At 45.2% G+C, this 26,899-nt stretch overlaps 1 protein-coding gene across 1 annotated transcript; it reads right to left on the bottom strand.

Moving 5' to 3' along the window:
* Window positions 1–359: 359 nt before the first annotated feature.
* fkbp9 (FKBP prolyl isomerase 9) lies at window positions 360–26,880 on the bottom strand. Its single transcript, XM_041189154.1, has 10 exons — window positions 26,575–26,880; window positions 24,181–24,326; window positions 23,362–23,551; window positions 23,053–23,198; window positions 18,690–18,879; window positions 17,312–17,457; window positions 16,568–16,757; window positions 5,634–5,779; window positions 4,866–5,029; window positions 360–676 (listed from the first exon to the last, which is right to left on the bottom strand). The coding sequence occupies exons 1-10, from the start codon at window positions 26,775–26,777 to the stop codon at window positions 497–499; spliced, it is 1,701 nt and encodes a 566-aa protein (XP_041045088.1). The 5' UTR covers window positions 26,778–26,880; the 3' UTR covers window positions 360–496.
* Between the last annotated feature and the right edge of the window lie 19 nt (window positions 26,881–26,899).

Genomic DNA, 26,899 nt, shown 5'->3' with positions numbered 1-26,899 from the left:
GTCCTAGTCGCCCAAAATATAAATTAAAACAGAAATTTGACTGGTTCTCATTGAATAAAAGATTGTCCAACAAAGAAGTAGAATATAATAAGTTGCAAGGTATGCTTTCAAGTACTAATGGAATATTAATTTTTTTTGGTACGAGCCGTGACTGTTGATGTTATTAAACTGCATGTGAAATTGGACTTCAAGTAAACCTAATTTGGAGTGTATAGCATAGAGCTGGGTGGGAAAAGATTAAAATTCAAATGTAAAAAACCTATAAAAGAGAAACACCTTCTGTGGACCATCTCCGCTCAGAAGCAAATGAACATGATACCTAATTCAGTCTTAGACAAGCAATTTGGAATCGGGGCTTCCAATGTCACTAATATGTTTTATACCTAAGCTGTAGAATAGAAACATGGACAAAACCCACCTCCCAACCAACAAACCACAGGTTAACTCTTTACTTTTATTCTTCTGCTCAATTGAGGCATTGATGTCAACCTTGGTCTTATAGTTCATCATGATGGGTGTTCTCCTCATCCTTCAGCTTGAACTCTTCAGCACTTATCTTGCCATCTCCATTCCGATCCTGATTGGAAAACATGTTCTCTATGATCTTATCTGGAGAAAAACCGGGGGCCAGTTTCCCCTGACCACTCTCCACTTGGGTCAGGATGTATTTGGAAAACTGTAGGAAGGAAAATGTAAGATTTTAGACAAGACTGAAACCAGAAAAAGAGCTATTTCTCACATTACTTAGGCTGTACAAAATGCAAGGTTTTGAGATGTTAACTGTGGCTCAGTGGACAGCTGTCTTTTCTGAGTCAGCTCCTAGGTTCAAGTCGCATTCCATAGACTTGAGCACAAAATCTTGGCTGCAACAGCCAGTGGTAGTATGCGCAAGCAGTGCACTGCCAGAGAGTGTGTTAAGGGAGCGCTGCACTGTAGGAAGTGTCATCTTACGAATGACACATTAAACTGAGGCCTTCTCAGGCGAATGCAAATAATTTCCCGGCACTATCCAAAAGGTTGTGTACATCTGTGCTACAACACTAGGGGGCGCGCTTCCTACACATGTGCAGATGCAGTGTCAAGAGACTAAAATAAGTGATGCTTTTTGATGCAGCTCTGCCTTCTGTCACTGTATTATGCATTTTTTGCAAGCTGGTGTCTTATAAATGTTCCCTTTTCAACAGAATCAGTTGGTACAGTGAACAACCATTTTAACAGTCAAGTTTCTGTAATGGCAAAAAATAATTATTGTAAATTTTTTAAATGGTTTATTTTAACATTGCTTCACCTTGAAATTTTGTCATCACCAGATCTTTGCACAGATGTGAGTTCCCATGCTGAGCCAAATTGAGGAAATCTCTCCAGTGAATGGCTGGAAATCTGAGTTCACCTTTACGGAAAGAACTTGAATGTGTGTTTCCTTAGTAACTCTGCATTCTATTAATACCTTGCTTCGGTGTTTTGAATTTAAAAAATAAATCATCAGCCAGTTGGGGGCTGGAGATCATGACCCTGGGATTAAGAGTCTCATGAACTACTAACTGAGCTAGCTGTGCTGTAAAGGAACTCCCTCCATAAAACCTTTACAATTTGGGTGAGAACTCCCCAAGTGATCCTTCTTAAGAAGGCAGCCATGATATGATTTAAACATATTACACTTATATTTCTAAATATTAGACTCTACATAGATGGGCTTTCATCCTAAACTCTGCCCTGTCCCTGGTTAAAACTTAAAAGATTTTTCACACTCCTCCCCCACCACCACACAATAATTATAATTCTCTCATTCTCCCGGGCTTTAACACCAACACTTGAGAGTTCATAAAACTTCACTGATAATTCCGCCGCCAACTGGAAAGGTGCCAGGAAAAATTGTGCCTGCGCTGGCTGTCCCGGTGCGTGCCCAGTGTGCCTGCGCTGGCTGTCCCGGTGCGTGCCCAGTGTGCCTGCGCTGGGAGTCCCGGTGCGTGCCCAGTGTGCCTGCTCAACTATTCCGTTCGCCTTTCCCGTCGGCAGTAGGTGTTACAGTGCATCCAAAAAAGAACAGCAAAATTCTCCAACGTGCCCTGGCAAGTACGTAAGGTCCTATTATCACAGTGACCCCACTTCAACAACGATCTGCACCTTTAATACAGTAAAATGTCCCAGGGGCATTATCGAACAAAATTTGACATCAAGCCACATAAGGCAATATTAGGGCAGATGATTAAAAGCTTGATCAAGGACATGGTTTTTAAAGAGCATCTTAAAGGAGGAGAAGGGAGGTTTAGGGAGGAAATTCCACAGCTTAAGGTCTTGGCAGCTGGAGGAACATCCAATAATGGTGGAGGGATTGAAATCGGGTGTTCAAAAATTGGCAGAGCACAAATATCTTTGAGAGTTGTAGGGCTGAGGAGGAATAGGGAGAAGTGAGGCAATGGAGGGATTTAAAAACAAGGATGAGGATTTTAAAATTGAGGAATTGCTTGACCAGGAACTACTGTAGGTCAAGTTAAGCAAGCACAGTGGTGATGGGTGAACAGGACTTGGTGTGAGTTAGGACAAGGACAGCAGTGTTTTAGATAACCTCAAGTTTAGGAAGGGTAGAATATAGTGCATTGGAATAATCAAGTTCAGAGATAACATAAACACAGATGCATCTTTCAGCAGTAGATGAGCTGAGACAGAAGCTGATTGGGAAGTGGTGTGGAGATGGTAAAGACAGTCTTTGGAAGCTCATCTCAGTCAAAGGTGATACCAAGGTTTCAAACGGTTTGGTTCAGCCTTAGACAGCTGGCAGGGAGAGGGATGCAGTCAGTAGCTAGAGAAAAGAGTTTGTAGATGGGATTGACAACAGTTGACTGAATTTTACAAGGGGTGTCGGGACACCGACATCAGGTAAAAAGCAGATCCCAAGCTTGCGCTATCCGGCAGCAGGAGCTGCTTGTCAATTTCAAAGAGCTGGTACAGACCTCCTAATTGGCCATCTGTAAGTCCGCCATCCAATTAAGGCCACCAGTTCTCAAGTCTTAGCAGTCCCACCAGGAGAGGTGGTTGTTGCTGAGGAACACAGGAGAACATGGTGGCTGGGCCAGGTAAGTAAAACAAAAAATTAAATCACCGTGCCAAGTGTTGGATGGAAAACCCTGTCAGGGAGGTCACAGGGGGTGCCACAGGTCCTTCTTTGGCCCATGTGACCTTCTCCCCTACGCTGTGGCTGGGAGGTTTCCTCCATTTAGCTGGTGGGGGTCACCCTGCCCTCAACAAAATGTCACTGACAATGTAAAATGGCCCTTATAGGACCTTTGCATATACAAATGAGCTGCACGCCTCCTTGGAGCAGGCAGCTTCTCACATCCCTTAGCGCCATTGGTAAAATGCACCTATGGTGAGGCAACATCAGGAAGCTGTTCCTTTAAAACTTTGTTCTTGGTTTTACAGCTGACCTGAATTAGGGGCTGTGCCTGATTTTTCCCAATTTTGTTGATTTGGTTTTCATTTAAAAGATTATCAGGAAGCTGATCCGACTTGCTCCCCCCGCTCCGATTTTACCAGCCCTCACGCCTCCCATCCCACCTCCTGGGGACCAGTAGCTTCAGTCGTCCCAATATTTAGCTGGAGGAAATTTCAATTCATCCAATACTTCAAAAAAAAAGCACTTCACAATATCAGCTGGGTGAGACACAAATATTTTAAGGTTATGTTGGTTAAATATTTCTGAAAATGTTTATTTGGTGATAGAAATATAACATGGTGTTCAAATGCTGTACTTTATGCCTCTCTCATATTTTCCTTTTTATATCTGTTCTAAATACTTGAAAGAGGGGATAAAAATGTAGAGCATGAGGAAAGAGAAGGCAAGTGGAACTCTTTCAAAGAGCTGGTACAGACCATGCTGTAAGATTCAATTATTTCAGTAATTGGTTCTAAGTCACTTTGGGATTTCCTGAGTTTGTGAAAAGCACTATATTAATGCAACTTCTTTCTATACTGTCGCACCATCATGTAACCCAACTTCTTTCTGATCAGTATAGCATACCTATTGGGTCACTATGCTGAGCCCATGATAAAGGATGCAGGATGTCTAATCTTGTACCCTCTCAGACAATTTCTCTATCTAATGTTGCTCTGTCAGGCCTAGGAGTGCCTGATGCCGATACTGAGCATCAACATAGTGTTCTACTTTCAAACATTAGCATCCTTCCTTAATTAACACACAAAATTCATACTAAAAAAAAATTAATAAAGAGATTTACGTGGACTAGGAATTTAAAATATTCCCACTGGAATTTTCCTCTATCTCAGTTGCGAGGCTAGTTTGATTTTGGTTGAATAAATATTAGATTCGCCATGTCCTGCCATGCGTCATCTCTGGCGAGACTGTATGAACATTTGCCAATATTATTAACTGAGTTTCAGTGAAGTGAGCACAAAGGCAGTATAATCATAAGTTCCTCTAACTTCTTTGAGGCAACCCATCTCTTCCACTACTTTTACACCCAGAACAAGTTCTAGGTAATTTCTGAAACAAAGACCCTTTGTAACAAATATCAAACCAAATCCTCAGTATCAATTAACCAAAAGCCATTTACACCATTTCTTCAGGGTTTCCATCGATTATCTGTGAAAGTTTTACCTGGCCAAACCACAACAACCCCTCTCCCCACACGCCCTCCCAAACACAAGCCTCATCCACACCCACATCTGCCCTTCCCCACCTCCCTTCCCAAACATCCCCCGTCCCCTCACCCATCCTCCACAACTTCCCCAAATACTCCCCCTCCCCACACCCACCCTCCGTCCACAGACATACCCGCACTCCTCTTGCCCGCGCATACACACCCCGAGTTTGGTGTTTCACTATTAAAAGCCATTATTAATTCTACCTCCTCTGGACTGACTTCCTTGTTTCCGTCCTTGTCAATCTCGTGGAAGAGATCAGGTGATACCTCAGAAGTCCAAACAAACATATAACCGTCTGGGAGACCTGCGACAAGTTCTACCATCTCAACGTCAAAAATAAGCACAGCGCTGCCCGGTACCTCTCCCACTGAAAGATAAAATCACAACATTTAATTCAGCAGTGTCATCAACTTCATTCTCAAAACTGTCATTTAAGTCCCAACACTTCTTCATTATGACCAGAGAACAGGTCACCTCAACCTGCAGCCCTGGGTGCAATTCACTGTCTGGAGGACCTTCTGCTATTACAGGGAGGGGTTCAAATCTAGTGATGGTGAGGAAAAGAAAATATCAGAAATGTACAATTCTATTTTACGGTGTTGCCAACAGTCAGAGACTTCTCTAACTTGTCAGTAAGATCTTAATTTTGATGTGGCTACACTATGAGAACACTAGCATTCAATGTACATCTATACAATTTATCATACACAAATCATAACTCAGTTTTGTTAACCTGAAGATGACCATCACGGTTGCTATCCCAATTTTCAGAGTTTACTAATGGCACTAGGAGTGACTCCACTCAACACTAGGACCAAGAACAGAGGCCACAAATAAAGTCAGTTACAGCTCTGAGTTTTCATTTAGTTCACTCATGTTCGATTCAATTATCAAACTTATTAACAAGCAAAATCCACGACTCATGTACTTTAAGGTTTCTAAACCCAAAATATCAGTAGCTTGTTACGTACCAACTCCCGTCTCTCCATAGCCCAAGTGAGGTGGAATAATGATGGTTCGTTTCTCTTCAACGCACATATTAGTGAGGCCCATGTCCATCCCTATGACCACTTGACCTGAACCCAGGACGATATTGTACGTTTTTCCATAGTTGTGACTGAAAAAAGATGTAATTTTCCAGCCTGGTTTATATAAACAGTAACTCAGACCTACTGTCAGTGGTTAATATATGAAGACTAATGGCAACTAAACAGATTAAAACAGTGACAAAGCTGAATCTGGTTAGATAGTTGCTTACATTGCTAGCTGCCAAAACGTTTATCACATGTACCTGCTCCCAAACATTATCAGTGGTCTTCTAATCTGCAAGCGAATGGAGCAGGGGCTGACAGAGATAGGAGGAAATGCCTCGATCCAAGAGATAAAACCACTGTGTCACAAATTCCAGAACAAAAATCGGTGTTTCCAACACAGGGTTAAACAAAATCTGAAGCCAGATGGGAAAGTGCTCAACAGCTCACATTCTAAATTCTTTTCGAGAACATCTGTTTTTTTAAATGGCGTCAAGACTTCCATTCACTGCCAACCTTTCCACATCAGCAGATATCAGACTAACATGGAACTTATGGCCAAGAAGGATGTGTTGGAACAGAAGCCTGCCTGTGATGTTTTTACTCTCTTTATCTGAAGTCTGATTCACAGTCACAGCAAGTGTATACTTGTCTCAAAAATGCAACGGATCAGCAGAGAATCTGAATTCACTGCTAGTCTCCCTGAAACATCAGCTGCATCAAGAATTACAACATAGAAACAGGCCATTCAGTTCTACCAGTCCTTGCTGGTGTTTATTGTGCACACAGACAGCATCCTATCACATATACCCATCTCTTCCCATATCCCTTTATATTCCTTTTATAGCAAAATGCATAGAATATGAAAGTAGGGATGTAATGCTAAATTTATATAAAACCCTCAGTAAGTTCAGACTTAGAGCACTTTAAACTGCACGGTTTAGGGAGCACGTTGAGATGATTGGTTGGATAGAGGGCAGATTCGTTGGACTGCTGCTGACTGAGATAATATAAATATGACACAAGACCTAAATTGGGGCTGCACTCATTATAACAGAGGAGATTGCAGGGTGATTTAAGAACATGACAAATAGGAGCAGAAGAACATAAACCCATCGATGCTGTTCCACCATTTAATGTGATCATGGCTGATATTGGGTTTCAATCCACTCTCCCACCCACTCCCCATATGCACTGATTCCCTGCGAGACCAAAGTCTGTCTATCCCAGCCTTAAATATATTCAATGATGGCACATCCACAACCATCTGGGGTAGAGAATTCCAAAGATTCACAACCATTTTGAGTGAAGAAATTTCTCAACTCAATCCTAAATGATTGGCCCTTTATCCTGAGATGGTGCCCCCATGTTCTTAATTCCCCTACCAGGGGAAATAATCTCTCAGTATCTACCCTATCAAACATCTTCATTATCTTGAATGTTTCAATGAGGTCACCTCCCATTCTTCTAAACTCCAGAGAATAGAGACCAATTTACTCAGCCTCTCATCATAGGACAACCTTTTCATCCCAGGCACCAATCTAGCGAACATTCACTGTTCTACCTCCAATGCAAGTATATCCTTTGCTAAATATGAAAACCAAAAATGCACAGTGTTCCAAATGTGGTCTCACCAACACCCTATACAACTGTAGCAAGACTTCATTCTAATGCTCAATCCCCTTGCAATAAAAGGCCAACATGTCATTTGCTTTCCTTAACACTTAATGTATCTGCATGCTAACTTTGTGTTCCTTGTGTGTGTATACCAAAGGTAGGTGGGAAGGAACCTGTATTTTTTAAACTTCTTTCATGGGATGTGGATATCGCCGGCAAGGCCAGCATTTGTTGTCCATCCCAAAGTGCCGTTGAACAGGCTATTTCACAGGGCAGTTAAGAGTCAACCACATTGCTGTGGGTCTGGAGTCACATGTAAGCCAGACCGGGTAAGGATGGCAGATTTACTTCCCTAAAGGACATTAGTGACCAGTTGGGTATTTACAACAAATGATAATTTCATGGTCTGAGACTAGCTTTCAATTCCAGATTTTAAATTCCACCAGTTGCCGTGGTGGGATTTAAATTCCACCAGTTGCTGTGGTGGGATTTAAATTCCACCAGTTGCCGTGGTGGGATTTAAATTCCACCAGTTGCCGTGGTGGGATTTAAATTCCACTAGTTGCCGTGGTGGGATTTAAATTCCACCAGTTGCCGTGGTGGGATTTAAATTCCACCAGTTGCCGTGGTGGGATTTAAATTCCACCAGTTGCCGTGGTGGGATTTAAATTCCACCAGTTGCCGTGGTGGGATTTAAATTCCACCAGTTGCCGTGGTGGGATTTAAATTCCACCAGTTGCCGTGGTGGGATTTAAATTCCACCAGTTGCCGTGGTGGGATTTGAACAAATGTCCCCTGAGCATTAGCCTGGCCCTCTGAGATTACTAGTCCAGTGACATTACCACTATGCCACTGCCTACTCTTCACACCTTTTGAAAATATTCAGCTCTTCTATCCTTACGACCAAAGTAAATAACCTCACATTTCCCCACATTATACTCACCTGCCACCTTGTTGTCCACTCGTCTAAACTGTCTATATCTCTGCAGACTCTTTGTGTACTCCTCATTGCCTGCATTCCCACATAGCTTAGTATCTATTACAACAATTATATAAATACACATAAAAATAAGGACAGAGTAAGAGATTTAAAATGGAGGCTGAATTCCATCAGCAGGCCTTGATCCAGTTACTCCTTGCCCACCACCACAGGAACATAGGAGCAGTAGGTCTTTCGGCCCCTCGAGCCTGCTCCACCATTTAACTGATCTACTTCAATTCCATCTTCCCCCAATCTCCACATATCGCTTAATGTCATTGGTATCTAGAAATCTATCTACCTCTGTTTTGAATATACTCAATGACTGAGCCTCCACAGCTCTCTAGGATAGAGAATTCCAAAGATTCACCACCCTCTGAAGAAACTCCTCATCTCAGTCCTAAATTGTCTTCATCTTATTCTGAGACTGTCCCTCCTGGTTTTAGACTCCCCAATCAAAGGAATCATCCTTCCTACATCTACCCTGTCGAGCCCTGCAAGAATTTTGTACACTTCAATGAGATCACCTCTCATTCTTCTGAACTCTAGAGAATACAGGCACGGTATCCTCAATCTCTCTGAATAAGAATATCCTGCTATCTTAGAGATTAGGCTGACGAACCCTAGTTGCAATCTTACTTTGGCCAGTATACCCTTCCTTAGGTAAGGAGACACAATACTCCAGCTGTGGGTCACCATTATTTTCTAAATGCCCAGTTATCACATCCTTTAGAATAGATTCTAGCATTTTCCCTAATGATGTCATCAGGCTAGCAGGTCTGTCGTTCCCATTTTTCTCTCTCCCTTTCTCAAATAGTGAGGTTTTTCTACCTTCCAATCTGCAGGCATTATTCCAGAATCTATAGAATTTTGAAAAATGATCACCAAGGCATCCACTATCTCTACAATCGCCTCTTTCAACTGGGATGTAGATCATCAGGTCCACGGGATTTATCAACTTTCAGTCCTGTTAATTTCTCCAGCACTACTTTTTTACTGATACTAATTACTTTCAGATCCTCAATCTCACTCGTCCCTTGGCTCCCCAATATTGCAGGGCAGCTTTTTTGTATCTTCCTCCACGAAGACAAACACAAAATACTTGTTTAGCTTCTCAACTATTTTCTCATTTCCCATTATAAATTCGCCTGTCTCAGCCTGTAATGGGCCTACATTTGTCTTTACTAACCTTTACCTTTTTACATACCTATAGAAGTTTTTACAGTCCATTTTTATGTTATGCACGCTAGTTTAATTTCATATTCTATTTTCTCTTACTTTATCAATTTCTTGGTTCTCCTTTGCTGAATTTTAAGATGCTCCCAATCCTCAGGCTTACTACTTTTTTCGCAACTTTATAGATCTCTTCCTTTAATCTGATAGAATCCTTAACTTCACTTGCTAGCCATGGATCACTTTTCCTGTTAGGTTTTTGCACCTTAAAGGAATGTAAATTTGTTGCAAACCATGTATGAATTCTTTAAATGTTAGCTATTGCCTGTCTACCATCATACCTTTTAATGTAGTTCCCCAATCTACCACAGCTATCTTGCCCCTCATCCTTTGCAGTTTCCTTTGTTTAGATTAAAGACCCTAGTTTTGGATTGACCCCTACTTATAAACCCCACTTCACCTGAAGACTCAATAATGATACTTAGCAGAGGAACAAAGCAAAGTCAAACACAACTCAGTATTCCCAACAGGAATGACATATCAACAGCAGCAGTGGAAAAAAAAGTCTCAGTTAAAACCTGGGTTGGCATTTAAAAGCTTTTCCCTAAACTAAATAAATGAAGTTTGAATTTGTGCCTATAAAGATCTTGCACTCTCAAGCCACCATTTTCCCATCTGTGCCTCGTTTACAACAGTTGGTGACTGGCCACACAGCCCAAGGCTTTAGTTCACTATAATATTGCTAGTGAAATCTGTACTGTCCTGAACACAAGTTTATGTGGCTGTAAAAAAAAAATGGAAGCCAGCATTCATTACTGAAGTTAATAGCTAGGAGTTCTGATGGGAAAAGGAGAACTCCGGAAATCCCATTATTTTTGAAGGGAGTCACTGTTGTGGGAAACATGGTAGCCCATATGTGCACAGAAACAGCAATGCAATAATGACAAAATAATTTATTTTAGGGCTTGATTGAGATAAATATTGAACTCTGGAAAGCAGGGAGAACACCCCTGCTCTTTGTAGAAATAGTGTGACTTTTTTTTGCATTGATCTGAGGGAGCAGACAGGGTCTCGATGAATGCCTCCTCTGAAAGATGACGCCCAGCACTCCCTCAGTACTATAGTTAATTAAGTTTCTTTTCCCCACAGGATGTGGATGTCACTGGCTAGGCCAATTTGTTGCCCATCCCTAATTGCATTTGAGAAGGTGGTGATGAGCTGCCTAAGTACCAGCCGATATTTTATGCTCAGATCTCAAGTGGGGCTTGAACCCACAGCCGTCTGACTCTGAGGCAAGAGTGCTACTCACTGAGCGACGGCTGACTCACCAAGCTGTACTTAGCTTGATTCTCATTCGGGGAATACAGACATGCCCATTAAGCAGAAAAAAGTATTCTTAACAAAACAGCATAAAGGAGAGAGGGAGCTTAAGACTGAACGACAATCTTTTCCCTCCTCCCCCTCTGCAACATCCCCCTTGCCAAAGAATCTCTCTCACCTTTTCTTTTGATCAGTAGATAATGAAAGCTGCAGGGATTTCCGTTTTGAAAGATTTGCTGGTGGAAGCAGAAATTTTATGCTACAACTGCAGAAATCTCCTCGACACACATGTTTATGATTTTGTGAACAGCTGAAATCTCTACCCATCCCCCACTCCTAATGTTCTCACTTCATTGTGGATCTAACCAGACTAGGCTGCAAATTGCCACAGATCCAAGTCAGCACCACCCCCTCCTCCCCCTCAACCTGAAATATACTCCAGCCTGTCAGATAACCAATTCTCTGCATCTTCTAGGCAGGACAGAATTAATGACAGGGCCACATTGTAAATCCTTCAATGGTGCCAGGTTCATTATATTTCATTGTACAAGACACAGAGCACCACGTGTGTGATTTAGTAGAAGTCTGTATTAGGATTCTATGTAGCTAATTTACCAGAATCAACCTCCAATATGGATCCACTCCCCCATCTTGCTGTCTTCTGTTAATCATCAATAAACCATCAAGAGATTTGTAATTTTCACAAAGCCTTAAAACCCACCAACACCACTGAAACAGTCATTTTTGAACAGGTTGTGCTTTCTGTGGCCACCAGTGTCCCTTGTTTGGAGAAAGGAAGATCAAGAATTCAGCCACTCTCAATAAGCAACCCGTTGGAAGCAGGCAACAGTGATGCCTCTGTAGTCAAATAACTGCCAACATTCAGTATCAAGGCCATGGCTAAACAATGTTTCCCTTGGTTGAGGAACTATGGACCCCAGCACTATGGAATCACACCACAGCAGAGAGGGGCAAGGGAAAAATTGGCGATAAAAACTGTGGCGCAATGAAACAGCCTCTCATCAAAGCTCCCTTGTAGCTGGGAGGTTCAGTGACAAAGCATTTCATCCACACAATATCATTCACAGTTCACTCCTTCCATCCATCGCTAACTCGTGCAAGAGAGGTGGGAGTGACCGTGCGCATGAAAGAGAGAGAGAGAAAGAGGGAGCGAGCGCTCGCACGAGATGGAGAGACAGAGTGAGCGCACGCAAGTGTGCAGGCAGCGAGCACACGGGAGAGAGAGGGGGCAGCGAGCACACGGGAGAGAGAGGGGGCAGCGAGCACACGGGAGAGAGAGGGGGCAGCGAGCACACGGGAGAGAGAGGGGGCAGCGAGCACACGGGAGAGAGAGGGGGCAGCGAGCACACGGGAGAGAGAGGGGGCAGCGAGCACACGGGAGAGAGAGGGGGCAGCGAGCACACGGGAGAGAGAGGGGGCAGCGAGCACACGGGAGAGAGAGGGGGCAGCGAGCACACGGGAGAGAGAGGGGGCAGCGAGCACACGGGAGAGAGAGGGGCAGCGAGCACACGGGAGAGAGAGGGGCAGCGAGCACACGGGAGAGAGGGGGCAGCGAGCACACGGGAGAGAGAGGGGGCAGCGAGCACACGGGAGAGAGAGGGGGCAGCGAGCACACGGGAGAGAGAGGGGGCAGCGAGCACACGGGAGAGAGAGGGGGCAGCGAGCACACGGGAGAGAGAGGGGGGGCAGCGAGCACACGGGAGAGAAAGGGGGCAGCGAGCACATGGGAGAGAGGGGGCAGCGAGCACACGGGAGAGAGGGGGGGCAGCGAGCACGCGGGAGAGAGGGGGGGCAGCGAGCACACGGGAGAGGGGGCAGCGAGCACACGGGAGAGAGAGGGGGCAGCGAGCACACGGGAGAGAGAGGGGGCAGCGAGCACATGGGAGAGAGGGGGCAGCGAGCACACGGGAGAGAGGGGGGCAGCGAGCACACGGGAGAGGGGGGGGGCAGCGAGCACACGGGAGAGAGAGGTGGCAGCGAGCTCACGGGAGAGAGAGGGGGCAGCGAGCTCACGGGAGGGGGGGCAGCGAGCACACGGGAGAGAGGGGGGGCAGCGAGCACACGGGAGAGGGGGGGGGCAGCGAGCACACGGGAGAGAGAGGGGGCAGCGAGCACACGGGAGAGAGAGGGGGCAGCGAGCACACGGGAGAGAGAGGGGGCAGCGAGCACACGGGAGAGAGAGGGGGCAGCGAGCACACGGGAGAGAGAGGGGGCAGCGAGCACACGGGAGAGAGAGGGGGCAGCGAGCACACAGGAGAGAGAGGTGGCAGCGAGCACACGGGAGAGAGGGGGGGCAGCGAGCACACGGGAGAGAGATGGGGCAGCGAGCACACGGGAGAGAGATGGGGCAGCGAGCACACGGGAGAGAGATGGGGCAGCGAGCACACGGGAGAGAGAGGGGGCAGCGAGCACACGGGAGAGAGGGGGCAGCGAGCACACGGGGGAGAGAAAAAAAGAGGGGGGAGTGAGCACGCACGGAGAGAGGGGGAGCGAGCGCGCGTGCGCATGAGAGCAAGCATGAGAGAGGGGGAGGGCGCGGGCAAGAGGTTGATAGAGAGTGTGCAAGAAGCTCAGCACCATCCAGAACAAAGCAGCGCTCTTGATCAGCACCCATTTCCTTATATGCACTCCCTCCACCAGTGACACACAGTGGCTGCACAGTATACCATCTACAAGATGCACTGCAGCAACTTGCTAAGACTTCTTTGACAGTATGTACACCGCATGGACTGCAATGGTTTAAGAAGGCGACTCACCACCACTTTCTCAAGGACAGCTCGGGACAGGCCATAAATCTGACAAATAAATGTGCCAGTTATGGTTCAGTGAGTAGCATTCTCACCTCCGAGTCAAAAGATTGTGGGTTTAAAGACTTGAGCAAACAAATGTAGGCTGACACCTTAAACCGATGGGTTGACGGGAAAACCTGTAGCTGAACAATGGGCTACCTTCAAAGAAGAATGGTTCGGGCACCGTCAAGGTATATTCCCTCAAAAGAGAAAGGTAGGGCAAACAAATCCAGAGCTCGCTGGATGAAAGAGATAGAAATTAAGATAAAGAAGAAAAAGTGTGCTTATGACAGCTGTCAGGTAGAAAATACAATTGAGAACCAAGCTGAATACAGAAAAGTAAAAGGATTGTAAGAGGAGTACGGCCGATTAGGGACCAAAAAGGGGATTTGTACGTGGAGGTGGGGGCATGGCTGAGGTGCAAAATGAACACTTTGCATCTGTCTTTACCAAGGAAGCAGGAGGTGGTGATACTGGGTAAACTGTCAGTACTTAAAGTTGACAAGCAATGGGACCGGATGAATCCAAGGATTTTGAAGGAAGTGAGAATGGAAATTACAGGGACACTGGCCATAATTTTTCAGTCTTCCCTAGACTCAAGGGAAGTGCCAGAGGACTGGAGAATTGCAAATATTAAGCCCTTGTTCAAAAAAGGTTGTAAGGAAAGCTCAGCATTTACAGAGCAGTCAGTTTAAATTCAGTGGTGGGAAAGCTTCGAGAAACAATTATTCTGAATAGAATTAATAGTCACATATTTAATGGATATTTTTCGGCCTAGAGGAGGGTTTGTAGTGGAGTTCCCCAGGGGTCAGTATTAGGACCTCTGCTTTTCCTGATATATATTAATGATCTCGATCTTCGTGTGTAGAGGACAATTTCAACGTTTGCAGATGATAGGAAACTTGGAAGTATTGTAAACTGTGAGGAGGGGAGTGTGGAACTTCAAAAGGATATAGACAAGTTGGCAGAGTGGGTGGCAGATGGAGCTCAATGTGGAGAAGTGCGAGGTGATTCATTTTGGTAAGAAGAACATGGAGAGGCAATATAAAATATGGGGTACAACTCTAAAGGGTGTGCAGGTGCAGAGGGACCTATGTATATATGTGCATAAGTCATTAAAGATGACAGATGGAGGGAGCAGTTAATAAAGCATACAGTATCCAAAGCTTTATTAATAGGGGCATAGAGTACAAGAACAAGAATAAGACACTTGTTCGACCTCAGCTGGAGTATTGTGCACAATTCTGGACGCCACACTTTAGGAAGGATGTGAATGCTTGGAAAGAGTACAGAAGGGGTTTGCAAAACTGATTCCTGGGATGAGAAACTTCAGTTATGAAGACAGATTGGAGAAGTTGCAACTGTTCTCCTTGGAGAGAAGAAGGCTAAGAGGAGATTTGATAGAGGTGTTCAAAATCATGAGGAGGATGAACAGAGTAGGTAGGGAGAAACTTCCCGGTCGTAAAAGGATCAAGAACGAAAGTGCACAGATTTAAAGTGATTCGCAAAAGAAGCAAGTACGATGTGAGAAAAAACTTTTTCAACCAGCGAGTGGTTCGGGTCTGGAATGCACTGCCTGGGAATGTGGTGGAGGCAGGTTCTATCAAGGCATTCAAGAAGGAAATAGATGATTATTTTAATAGAAACAATGTACAGGGTTATGAGGAAAAGGCAGGAGAATGGCACTATCATAATGCTCATCTGGAGAGACTGTGCAGACACGATGGGCTGAAATGGCCTTCTTCTGCACTGTAACAATTCCGTGATTCATCCAGGCAAGTGGAAAATATTCAATCACACTTCTGACTTACAGATGATGGTCAGGCTTTGGGGAGTCAGGAGGTGAGTTACTCTACGCAGAATTACTTTGACCTGCTCTTGTAGCCACAGTATTTAAATGGCTGGTCCGGTTCGGTTTCTGATCAATGGTAACCCCCAGGATGTTGATAGTGGGGGAATCAGCAATGGTAATGCCATTGAATGTCAAAGGGAGATGGTTGGATTCTCTCTCATTGGAGATAGCCATTGCCTGGCTCTTGTGTGGCTCAAACATTACTTGCCACTTAGCAGTCCAAGCCTGGATATTGTCCAGCTCTTGCTGCATTTGGACATGGACTGCTTCAGTATCTGAGGAGTCGTGAATGGTGCTGAACATTGTGCAATCATCAGCGAACATCCCCACTTCTGACCTTATGATGGAAGGAAGGTCATTGATGAAGCAACTGAAGATGGTTGGTCCGAGGACACTACCCTGAGGAACTCCTGCAGTGATGTCCAGAGACTGAGATGATTGACCTCCAAGAAGCACAACCATCTTTCTTTCTGACTCTGATGGAAGGTAAAATAGCCCCCAGCCACTACTGGAAAAAGAGCAGAGGAGATCTCCCTGATGTCCTGGCCAATATTTATCCTGCAATAAACTTCATAAAAACAGGTTATCTGGTCATTATCTAAACGAAAGACATGCATCTTTATAGTGCCCTTCACAACCTCAAGAAGTCCCATAACTCTGTTTCGTCAAAGGAATGAAGTACCTCTGAAGTGTAATCACTGATGCAATGTAGGAAATTCTCTCTTTGCTGTTTGTGTGATCTTGCTGTGTGCACATTGACTGCAACATTCCCCACATTACAACATAACCACATTTCAAAAGATAATTTGTTGTTTGTAAAACGCAATGAGGCGTCCTGAGGTCATGCACAGCTCTATATAAACACCAAGCTCTCCTTTCGGAATTCACCCTGTCAACTCAAGATTTTACTTTCATAGTCCAACACTAATCCAGTGAGTCTGCCTGTCAGCTTCCCACTGGCAAATAAATGCTTGTTTAACCAGAATAACTAGCAAAAAAACCATTCTACCTCCACAATACTGCTGAGAAGTAGGAACAGCTTGTTTTGTTTGAACTATGTTAGAGGTATTCAGTCCACTTGAGACCAGTATCATCAGAAACATGGCTCAACAATAATACCTACGTGGAATCTAACTTTGTTCCATCCATCAGCGTTGCATTGTAGTGATACTTAATGTAGTCTCCTTTCTTGCTCAGGATGGTGCAGTTACTGGGTTTGTGGTAGGTCTTGATCTCAATTTCATCGGATGGGTTGTGGACATCTATCACATGAATATGAAAAACTAGGACAGCAGAGCCAGGGATAGTTTCACCTATGTCAATCCGAAAAGACACGACAGATCAACAATGGTTAATGTCTGGGAGGAAATCCACTCAGCACAAAATTCTGGCTAACAATCAATTCAGCTCAAGAATCAAATCAGTTCTTTGGAAATAAAAATGTTACTGATACAAAGTGGCAAGACAGGAAGAAGTCCAAGGGACGTGAACTTGGCACTGAAAGCTGGAGCAGTTATGTTTTTAGCAACCAGTTTATGGATTATGCAGATTGTATCATTGTCTGTACAAATGACAGTGATTTTTCACTTTAATTAGATTCGATTAGCACAGAGGGGAATCCAATTCAAGGGTCTCCATGCCAAAAAGAAAAATTATATTTTCAGGTAATGTTAATTAAATTCCAGATAAGACATTATTTCTTTTAGAAAACTGGGAGTAATTTAAAGAAAACGTACTATAAGTGTAACACAAGTTACACTGCAATGTTAGAATTCTGCTAGATTTTCCTTTAATCCACTATTACATTTCCTCTCTTTAAAATCAGAAACTCAAAAGAAATAATACAAGCACACACACACCAACTTACTTATCCCTTCTTCACCATATCCCAGATGAGGTGGAATTATAATTGTTCTTTTCTCTCCAACACACACGCCCAGTAATCCTTCCTCCATCCCTGCAATAACGTAGCCCTTCCCTACATATGTGTTGTATGTGTGATTCCGGGAATAGCTGAAAAAGAAATCAGACATCATGGATATAGTGATTTTCTCACTTCAGACTTCACTGAAGAATTAGAAGGGAACAGCAGATACTACTGGAGCAGTCTGTACGGTCTTTCTCCCTATCACACAAACAAAATCCAGAGAGGGGTAAAGCATCATGGTATATCACAGGGTGTATCAGAAAGTCTTTCTAGAGGAATTTTACTCTTCATAGTAATGGCTCAGAAGGGGTGTGAAAGACTCAATATGTGACAAACTGGTGGGAGAAGGAGCTTTGGGAGTGAAGTGCTATTACAGCCAAGGCTCCTTTGACAGCACTTTCCAAACCCACAACCACTACCATCTAGAAGGGCAAAGGCAGCAGATAGATGGGGACACCACCACCTGGAAGCTCCCCTCCAAGCCCCACAGCAACCTCACTTGGAAATATATCACCGTTCCTTCACTGTTGCTGGGTCAAAATCCTGGAGCTCCCTCCCTAACAGCGCTGTGGGTGTACCTACACCACAGGGACTGCAGTGGTTCAAGAAGGCAGCTCACCACCACCTTCTCAAGGGCAACTAGGGATGGGGAATAAATGCTGGCCCAGCCAGCGAAGCCCACATCCCATGAATGAATATTTTTAAAAATTCTTGCATGCTGCAATACAGCAGGTTTGCAAAGTTTGAACTAAGAACTTTAAGTCATGCTCATCTCACTCACAACAATTAGGAGATGTAACCATCTTCGTTTAATTTTCATAAAAGATTTTATCAGTTGGGAGGTCAAGTTAGACATTGGAGACAGACTCCTAGAAATGAGACGCATTATGTAGAGGACTCTCGGTTTTGAAAATGTAATAATTTAAACCTCAAAAGTTAAAGAAAGATCAATCCTTTTGGAAAGATTCTGATAACAAAAGGGCCTTGAGAACTGATTTCCTGCTTTCTTGCAAAGCACCACAAGATGAAAACCAACTGAACTAACTGAAATGGAGTAACACACTACACTGAGAGGAAATATCAACACTTTCAGATTCCTCTCCATGTGATACATGAACCTGGCTCAGATATTCATCAGAGACAATATCCTGGAGTTCCCTAATCCTTGCCACTGTGCGCATCATCACTATAAAGTATAAGGAGAAGACCCACAACCATGTTCTCATGGCAGTACAGACACAGTTACAGAACTAATAACAATAAAGGCTATAAGGTGTGAAATAACTGGAAATCAATATCAACAACACAAACAAGATACCTTGAGTCAAAAAAAGTGCCGTCCATAAGCGTGCCATTATAATGATATCTCACAAAATCTCCCACTTTTGTTTTCCTGGGACAGGGATCTGGAACAAATTCCCGTTCAATGGCAACACTGTCTTTAGGATTGTGAAAATCGACCAAAGTCACATGAAAGACCAGAGTAGCTTGTGAGGGAATATCCTTCCCTGCAATATTAAAGCAGAAAACACAAGTTAGCTAAGGATGAGCAACAACATCTAGCAAGCCCCTCCTACCAAACTGTGACAGAAAAGATGAACACCATGGACTTCAGTGGTTCAAGAAGGCAACTCACCACCACCTTCTCAAGGGCAATAAGGGATGAGCAATAAATGCTGGGCTTGTCAATGATGCCCACATCCCATGAAAGGATTAAAAAAAAACCACACACAACTGCAACAGCATCGGAGTACAAATCACATTTTTCTTCAAATCGTTTGCAAAGAGTGTACTCATTTACGACAGCTCCCTCCCCAAATTTCCTGTATTTTATACCAGTGTTGGTTACTTCCGCAGGAAGTACACAGGATCCTTTACAAAGTAAAGTTGTTTCCTAGAATTCTTCAGTAAAGTATGTTCAAAGGGCAAGGAGAAAGCACAGAGCTTGTCCCTTCCCCACAATTTCTTACCTCTCCACTTTAATACAGCAATGCTATTCTATTAAACTACGAGTTCTTTTCTATTCATTCATCGGGCGGCAATAGGTCAGTGTTCTCAATCCACCATCCATCAGTACCTGGCCTACAGCCAGGGAGACCAACCATCCTCCTAGCAAACCAAGTTCAACAAGACTGTATTTGAAGAATCCTGGTATCATGGAAGCAAAAAACCACCAGCAATATGAAACCCTGTGGCTTCCATTTCATTGGACCCGCACTTTGTATCCTGCAACTCAATGATGAGGGGCTATCTGCAGCCCAGACACACCTAATCAGGACCTTCACTCAACAACATGTCATCAGTTTGATCTGCATTCAAGAAACACATTATCCATCAGTTGAAGTTGGGAGGTACAAGACAGATGGTTACAATACGCCATAATGCACACCCTAAGGCACAGCCATGCTACATTTGTCCAAGCAACCACTGCCAACACAGTCCATCTGTTTTCTGCTAAATACTCCGACCTCAAAGGTTGGTGCTTTTCAGATAGCAAACGGCCACAAGTCCCCTGGTGTTATCTTGGATCAACAGTTCCTCCTAATCCGACCACAGCCATCTGTCAAAACTGGAGACTTTCATAGTCACCACACAGACTGGGACTATCGAGGTTAATGCAGATGTTGAAAAACATGCAACCTGGACCTCACAGCATGACCTCACTCTCATCCATGATCCCAAACAGCCTGGAACTTTCCACTGATTACGCTCCTGATTTGTGCTGGGTCAGCTCAGTACACAGTAATCCACTTCCTGCATCATGCCAAGTCCTGCCCAACTTTCCACACGTCCAGCACAGACCATCCCTGATCTATAATGTACTTCAACTACCTGTACGTCACCAGCCTGAAGCAGCAGCAGTGGAACCTGCGAAAAGCCAACTGGGAGAAATACAGCAAGATATTGGAACAAAGTGTTACAATGATACCATGACCAAATATCCCCATAAAGCTAGTATACAGTCACTTCTGCAGAGTCATCTACCAAGCAGCCAGCAGAACCTTCCCAAGGGGATACTGCCTTGTGTATATACGGTGCCTGGAAGAGGACTCTGCCTCCCTACCTCAACAATAAGAGTCCTTCGGTGGCCCAGGTATGGCAGACCATCTGACTGAAAGCCTGGACTGTGCTCCCTGGGCCAGATGGGAAGAGGCGACAGGGAACCTGGACTTTACTCACTCGAGTCAGAACGTTGGAGAGTCCTGCACCACTTCAGAGCAGCCCAGTGACCATTAACGCCAAGCCACCCATCCATAAGTGCCAATCAGGTAGCGAGCCATTCCTTCACATGGGGAAAGGCACCGCTGGAAAATGAAGTGAAGTCACTCTGGAGCAAGTGGAAAACCTTCCACAGGCAGCACAATTCTGGATCAGAATCTTTCACCACCCTGGAGCTGAACAAAGTTCTACAAACCACAAAGCTGGGCAGTGCTGCTGGTTATGTCAACATCCTCCCCGAGTGCTTAAAACACCTTGGCCCATGGACCCGCTCCTGATTGGCCCAATTCTTTACAAAAGTCAAAGAGGCTTTCAACATGGAAGGAAGCACATGTAATCAGGTCCCCTCGCATTATCCACTTTCACTGAAAATGGCTTTCAAAGGAATCTTAAAACAGGGGCAACTGTCCTTGACCTCACTGCAGTGTACAATACTGTGTGGCACATTGGCCTATTCATCAAAATATCAAGAGTTCTCCCTCCATGGGATACAGATGCCATTGAACTGAACTCCAGGACAGAAGGTTTACAGTGCATACAGGTCACAAGCCTAGTGCCTGGCTGAACAGACAAATGGGCTACCCCATGGTTCTGTCTTAGCCCTAACCCTGTTCAACTGGTACAGCATGACCTACCCCCAGCCCAGTCTGTGAAGTTCATCTGTGCTGAAGATATCTGGTGTGGCATCCAGGTTCAGACTTTTCCTGAACTGGAAAACATACTAAATGATGACATTACAAAGCCGGCCGACTACTCAAGACATGGTGCCTAAAACTGAGTACCCGTAAAACAGTCTCTAGCACAATCCATCTTCATGATGCCTGCGCTAAGACAGAACTGAACATCACCCTGGATGGCCAGAGACTGAAGCACAATCCCCACCCTGTTAATCTAGGTGTCACCCTTGACAGAACCCTCACATAGACAACACCTCATCAAGACTGCAGAAAAAATTAAAACTTGCAATAACCTTCTCAGCAAAGTAGCCAGTAGCTCATGGAGAATCACAGGCGCAAGACTCCAAGGACCTCTGCTCTTGCCATCACGTAGTCAACTGCAGAATACTGCCCCAGTATGGTACCAATCTGCCCACACCAAACTTATCGACGTGCAACCCAACAATGCACATCATCACAGGTACTCTCCGACCAACTCACCTCCCCGGCTCTTAGGCCTGAGCAATATTTCCCCCACCTCCCCAGCCTCAAGGCAGTAATTGCAACACACAAGCTAATTGAGAAGGTCTACTCCAATCCAAGTCTGTCCTTATTCAATGACCTCTTCAACCCACCAGCAGTACGTCTTCCCTCACGTCACCCCAAATGGATTAACACCTGAGGGCCTTTGGCAGGAAGATTAGGAGAAAAGATTCACCAGAAACCACTCTCTCATTGTAGACCCCACTGCTTGTCCACCTGGCTTTCAACTCCCATGATAACTGTGGGCCCTTTTATTTCCAGGCTGATCAAGGGCACTCAGCAGCTACCCAACATCAGCGGGGTCGCCAAGACCATCCAGGCTGCAGCTGTGGTACAATCCAAACAACGGTTCACATTGTCGAGGAGTGTTCGCTGACTCAACTTGAAGGCGGGCTTAAAGAACTCCATCTAGCCATTGACGAGGTTATTGCTTCGCTCTGTGACTATGCAGACTCTAAATGAATAATTTGGATGTGGGACAAAAACAGAAAATGCTGGAAAAACTCAGCAAGTCTCACAGCATCTGTGGAGAGAAAGACAGAATTAACATTTCAAGTCCGTATAACTCTTCTTCAGTATTGTGCTTTTATTAATTTGGATGTAGGGCAAGACCAGCATTGACCTCCCATCCCTAATTGCCTTTGATAGGGTGGTGATGAGCCGCCTTCTTGAACTGCTGCAGTCCACATGGTGTAGGTACAGCCACAGTACTCTTACAGTGGGAGTTCCAGAATTTTAACCCAGCAACAGTGAAGGAATGGCAACATAGTTCCAAGTCAGGATGGTGTGTGGCTTGGAGGGGAATTTGCAGGTAATAGTTTTCCCATGTGTCTGCTGCCCTTGTTCTTAAAGCTCTACCTTAAAATGCAAGCATTAAGATAAGCCCTTTGTGCTCAGAAGTCCCCTCGCATCCTGCTGTGTATCTAACTCTGTCCCAGTTTCATGGTCACCGTTACTGAGACTAGCTTTCCATTCCAGATGTATTAATTAAATTTAAATTCCACCAGTGGCCATGGTGGAATATGAATCTGTGTCCGCCAAGCATTAGCCTGAGCCTCTAGATTAATAGTCCAGTGACATTACCACTACACCACCGTCTCCTCACAATTAACTTTGATGAATAACGAGCTAGTCAACTGAACTATTGTTAGGGATTCAGGCAGATTCACCCCCCACCCCCCCCCCCCCCCCCCCCCCCAACCTGATATACAACACATTTCATGCAGTTGGAAGGCCAGGCTACAATGCAACAGGCAGTATTACCATCTCCTCTGTCTCCATAGCCAAGGAACGGCGGCATAGTGATGGTTCTCTTCTCTCCCATGCACATACCCAGCAGCCCCTCGTCCATGCCTGGGATCAACCAGCCAATTCCAATGTAGGTATCATAGGTTTGTTGCCGATTGTGACTGCAAGAACAAGACAAGTAACAGTGGGCAAGGGTTGGGGGTGGCGGGGGGTGGGGGGGGGGGGTGGTTCCAAACAACAGCTTCAGCAAATCAACACTGGAAAGGTTAATAATCAAATGACAATATGTGGAGAGCAATGCAAAATGGAATGAAGTTCCCATACCTGGAGTCAAAGAGGGTGCCGTCCAGGAGAGTGCCATTGTAGTGGTAACGGACAAAATCAGACACCTGCACTGTACGGCTGCAGTTCTCTGTTTTATAGTGAACATCGATTTTCACTTTATCTTCAGGGTTCCAGATATCGAGCATCAATACATCAAAGAACAAGGTGGCATCAGGTGGGATCATATCAGCTGTGCATTAAAAATATCAGAAATCACGTGGAGTATTGCATTCAGTTCTGGGCACCAAACTTCAGTAATGCTACAATCCTCTCAAGAGTGTAGAGTGCAAATTCACCAGAGTGATATCAGGGTATAGGGGAGTAAATTACAAGGACGTGTTGTATATGTATCCCCTTGAGTATAGGGGACTGAGGGGTGATCTGATCGAGGTGTTCAAAATGTTAAAAAGATTTGATAGGACAGATGTAAAGAAGCTATCTCCCCTGGTGAGTGAGTCCAGAACAAAGTGGGTATATGTGTTAAAATGAGATCCAGGCCATTCGTGGACAAAATCTGGAAGCACTTCTTCACACAAAGGATTGTCAAAATTTAGAACACCCCCAAAAAGCCATAAACTGGGAGTCAGCTGGAGCTCTCAAGCCTAAGATTGATTGGTTTTTGTTCAGTAAGAGGATCAAGGGATATGGAGCAACGGAGGGTAACTGAAGTACAGCTCAGCCATGATCTTGTGAACGGTGGAACAAACTCGGGGACTGACTGGTCTACTTTAAAGGAGATACATTTCTTGAAGATCCAAAACAAGGACTACTTCAGTTTATGATTACAAAGATAAGGACATTAGTCAGAATCTTACTTACACATTCCTTCATTGCCATAGGCCAGGTGAGGTGGCACTTTTATAAAACGTCTTTCATTCACACACATCCCAATCAGAGCTTTATCCATGCCAGCAATCAGTCGACCTTTACCCACAAACACATTGTAAGTGGAGCCACGATCATAGCTGGAAGAAAGTGACATGGTCAGTGAGACAGCTCAAACTTACACACACACCTTGTAACAACAGATTTCAAAACGTTATGTAACTGAGCACAATTAACAGGGTTTAAACACCAGTCTAAAGATGCAGAGATGCAGTGGGACTAAAATCCAATACCCTGTGCTTAAATTATATGAATGCATGGATTAAAAACCAGCAACCTTTTTAAATTCATCCTCAGGATGTGAAAATCACTGGTTAGGCCAGAATTAGTTGCACATTCCTAGCTGCCCTGAGAAGGTGGTGGTGAGCTACCTTATTGAACAGCTTCGGTCTATGTGGTGAAGATGCTCCTGTTATGTTATTAAGTAGTGCTGTAGGATTTTGACCCAATCACAGTGAAGGAACAGCAATATATTTCCAAGTTACGATGGCATACAATTTGGTGAAGAACATCTACTGCCCTTGTTCTTCCCGGTGGAAGGGGTCATGGGTTTGGAAGATGCTGTCAAAGAAGCCTTGGCAAGTTGCTACAGTGCATTGCATAGATGGTACACACTGCTGCCATTGTGCTGGTAGTGGGTGAAGTGAATGTTCAAATTGGTAAATGGGATGCTAATCATGCAGACTGCTTCGTGTCAAGCTTCTTGAGTGTCGTTGGAGCTTCCAGGTAAGTGGGGAGTATTCCATCACATTCCTGACTTGGAGATGGTGAACAGGCTTTGGGGAATCAGGTGGCAAGTTACTGACCACAGAATTTCCATCCTCTTGTAACCACAGTGTTTATATGGCTGGTTCAGTTAAGTTTCAGATCAATGGTAACTCCCAGGATGTTGATGGCAGGGGGATTCAATGCTGGTAATACCATTGAATGTCAAGGGGCGATCTTTAGATTTTCTCTTGTTGGAGGTAGTCATGGCCCAGCACTCGTCTGGCTTAAACGTTACCTGCCACTTGTCAGTCCAAGACTGAATATTGTCCAGGTCTTGCTGCATATGGCCATGGACTGCTTCATTCAGTATCTGAGGAGTCACGAATGGAACTGAACATTGTGCAATCATCAGCGAACATTCCCACTTCTGATCTTATGATGGAGGGAAGGTCATTGATGAAGCAACTGAACAGGGCCTAAGACACTACCCCTGATGAACTCCTGCAGTGATGTCCTGGGAGCTCCAATAGCCACAACCATATTCCTTTGTGCTAGATATGACTCCAACCAGCAGAAAGTTTTCCCCCTGATTACCATTGATTCCAGTTTTTACTAGGGCTCCTTGATGCCATATTCAATCAAATACTTCCTTGACGTCAGGAACACTCTCACCTCCCCTGTGGAGTTCAGCTCTTTTGTCCATATTTGAACCAAGGCTGTAATGAGGTCAGGAGCTGAGTGACCCTGGGGGAACACAAACTGGGTGTCAGTGAGCAGGCTATTGCTGAGCACGTGCTATATGACAGCACTGTCCATGACACCTTCCATTACTTTGCTGATGATTGGAACATATGAGATCCTGAGGGGTCTTGACAGGGTGGATGTGGAAAGGATGTTTGCTCTTGCGGGAGAATCTAGAACGGGGGGGGGGGGGAGGGGGGGTCACTGTTTAAAAATAAGGGGCCGCCCATTTAACACAGAGATGGGGAGAAATCTTATCTAGGGGTTGTGGGTCTTTGGAACTTCCATCCTCAGAAGGCAGTGGAAGCAGAGTCTCTGGATGTTTTCAAGGCAGAGATAGATGGATTGTTGATAAATGAGGGGGAGGGGGGGTGATAGTTATGGAGGAGGACAGGCAGGAAGGGGGGCGGGGGGGTTAAAATCAGATGAAGCTGATGAATGAGGGGGGGGGGGTGATAAGTTATGGAGGAGGAGAGGCAGGAAGGGGGGGGGGGGGGTTAAAATCAGATGAAGCTGATGAATGAGGGGGGGGGGGGGTGATAAGTTATGGAGGAGGAGAGGCAGGAAGGGGGGGGGGTTAAAATCAGATGAGGCAGGATCTTATTGAGTGTTGGAGCAGCCTGGAGGGTGTTTGTATGGAGGGTGGGTTGATGGGGCGGTAGCTGGATATGTCCTGACTGTTTGCTGCACATTATATAAATAAAGTATAAAACTGAAGCCTGTGGGTGACAGTGAAACCCCCAGAGACCCCACTTTAACCGGATAAACATCCCCACCCACCACCCAATGACTGAAAAGATGCCGCGTGGCCGCTGCCCATTCAATTCAAACACAAAGCGGCCGGGGCTCCCCGCCCCCCTCTCCGCCGGGCTCGGCTACCTGGAGTCGAAGCGGCCTCCCCCGGGGAAGGTGCCCACGAAATGATACCGGACGAAGTCCCCGGGCTCGGCCGCCCGGACACATTCCTTCGGTACGAACTTGCTCTCGACCGCCACATCGTCCAGCGGCACAGGCGGCGGGTTTCCCCCCGCCAGACCCAGCATCACAGCGGGGACACACAGCCATTGCAGCCCGAGAAACATCGCGACCTCTCCTCTCCGCTCCGTCCGTCCGTCCGTCCGTCCGTCCGTCCACTCAGCTCCGGCTCAGGCTGTCCGAACTCAGCCCCCAACCGTCAACTGCAGGGAGGCGGGGCTAGGGGCCT

This window comes from Carcharodon carcharias, chromosome 6 (genome assembly GCF_017639515.1).
Source record: "Carcharodon carcharias isolate sCarCar2 chromosome 6, sCarCar2.pri, whole genome shotgun sequence".
In the NCBI taxonomy this organism is placed as follows: Eukaryota; Metazoa; Chordata; class Chondrichthyes; order Lamniformes; family Lamnidae; genus Carcharodon; species Carcharodon carcharias.
The sequence above is the reverse complement of the archived record's forward strand: the minus strand, read 5'-3'. Positions and strand labels throughout refer to the sequence as shown.

Coding starts and splice junctions, on each gene's coding strand:
- fkbp9 (XM_041189154.1), bottom strand. CDS start 26,777: ATGTTTCTCGGGCTGCAATGGCTGTGTGTCCCCGCTGTGATGCTGGGT. Junction 23,199..23,361: donor GGCACCCTCTTTGACTCCAG/GTATGGGAACTT, acceptor TTGTTCTTGCAG/TCACAATCGGCAACAAACCT. Junction 5,780..16,567: donor GGAACAAAGTTAGATTCCAC/GTAGGTATTATT, acceptor ATCTTTTTTCAG/TCACAACTATGGAAAAACGT.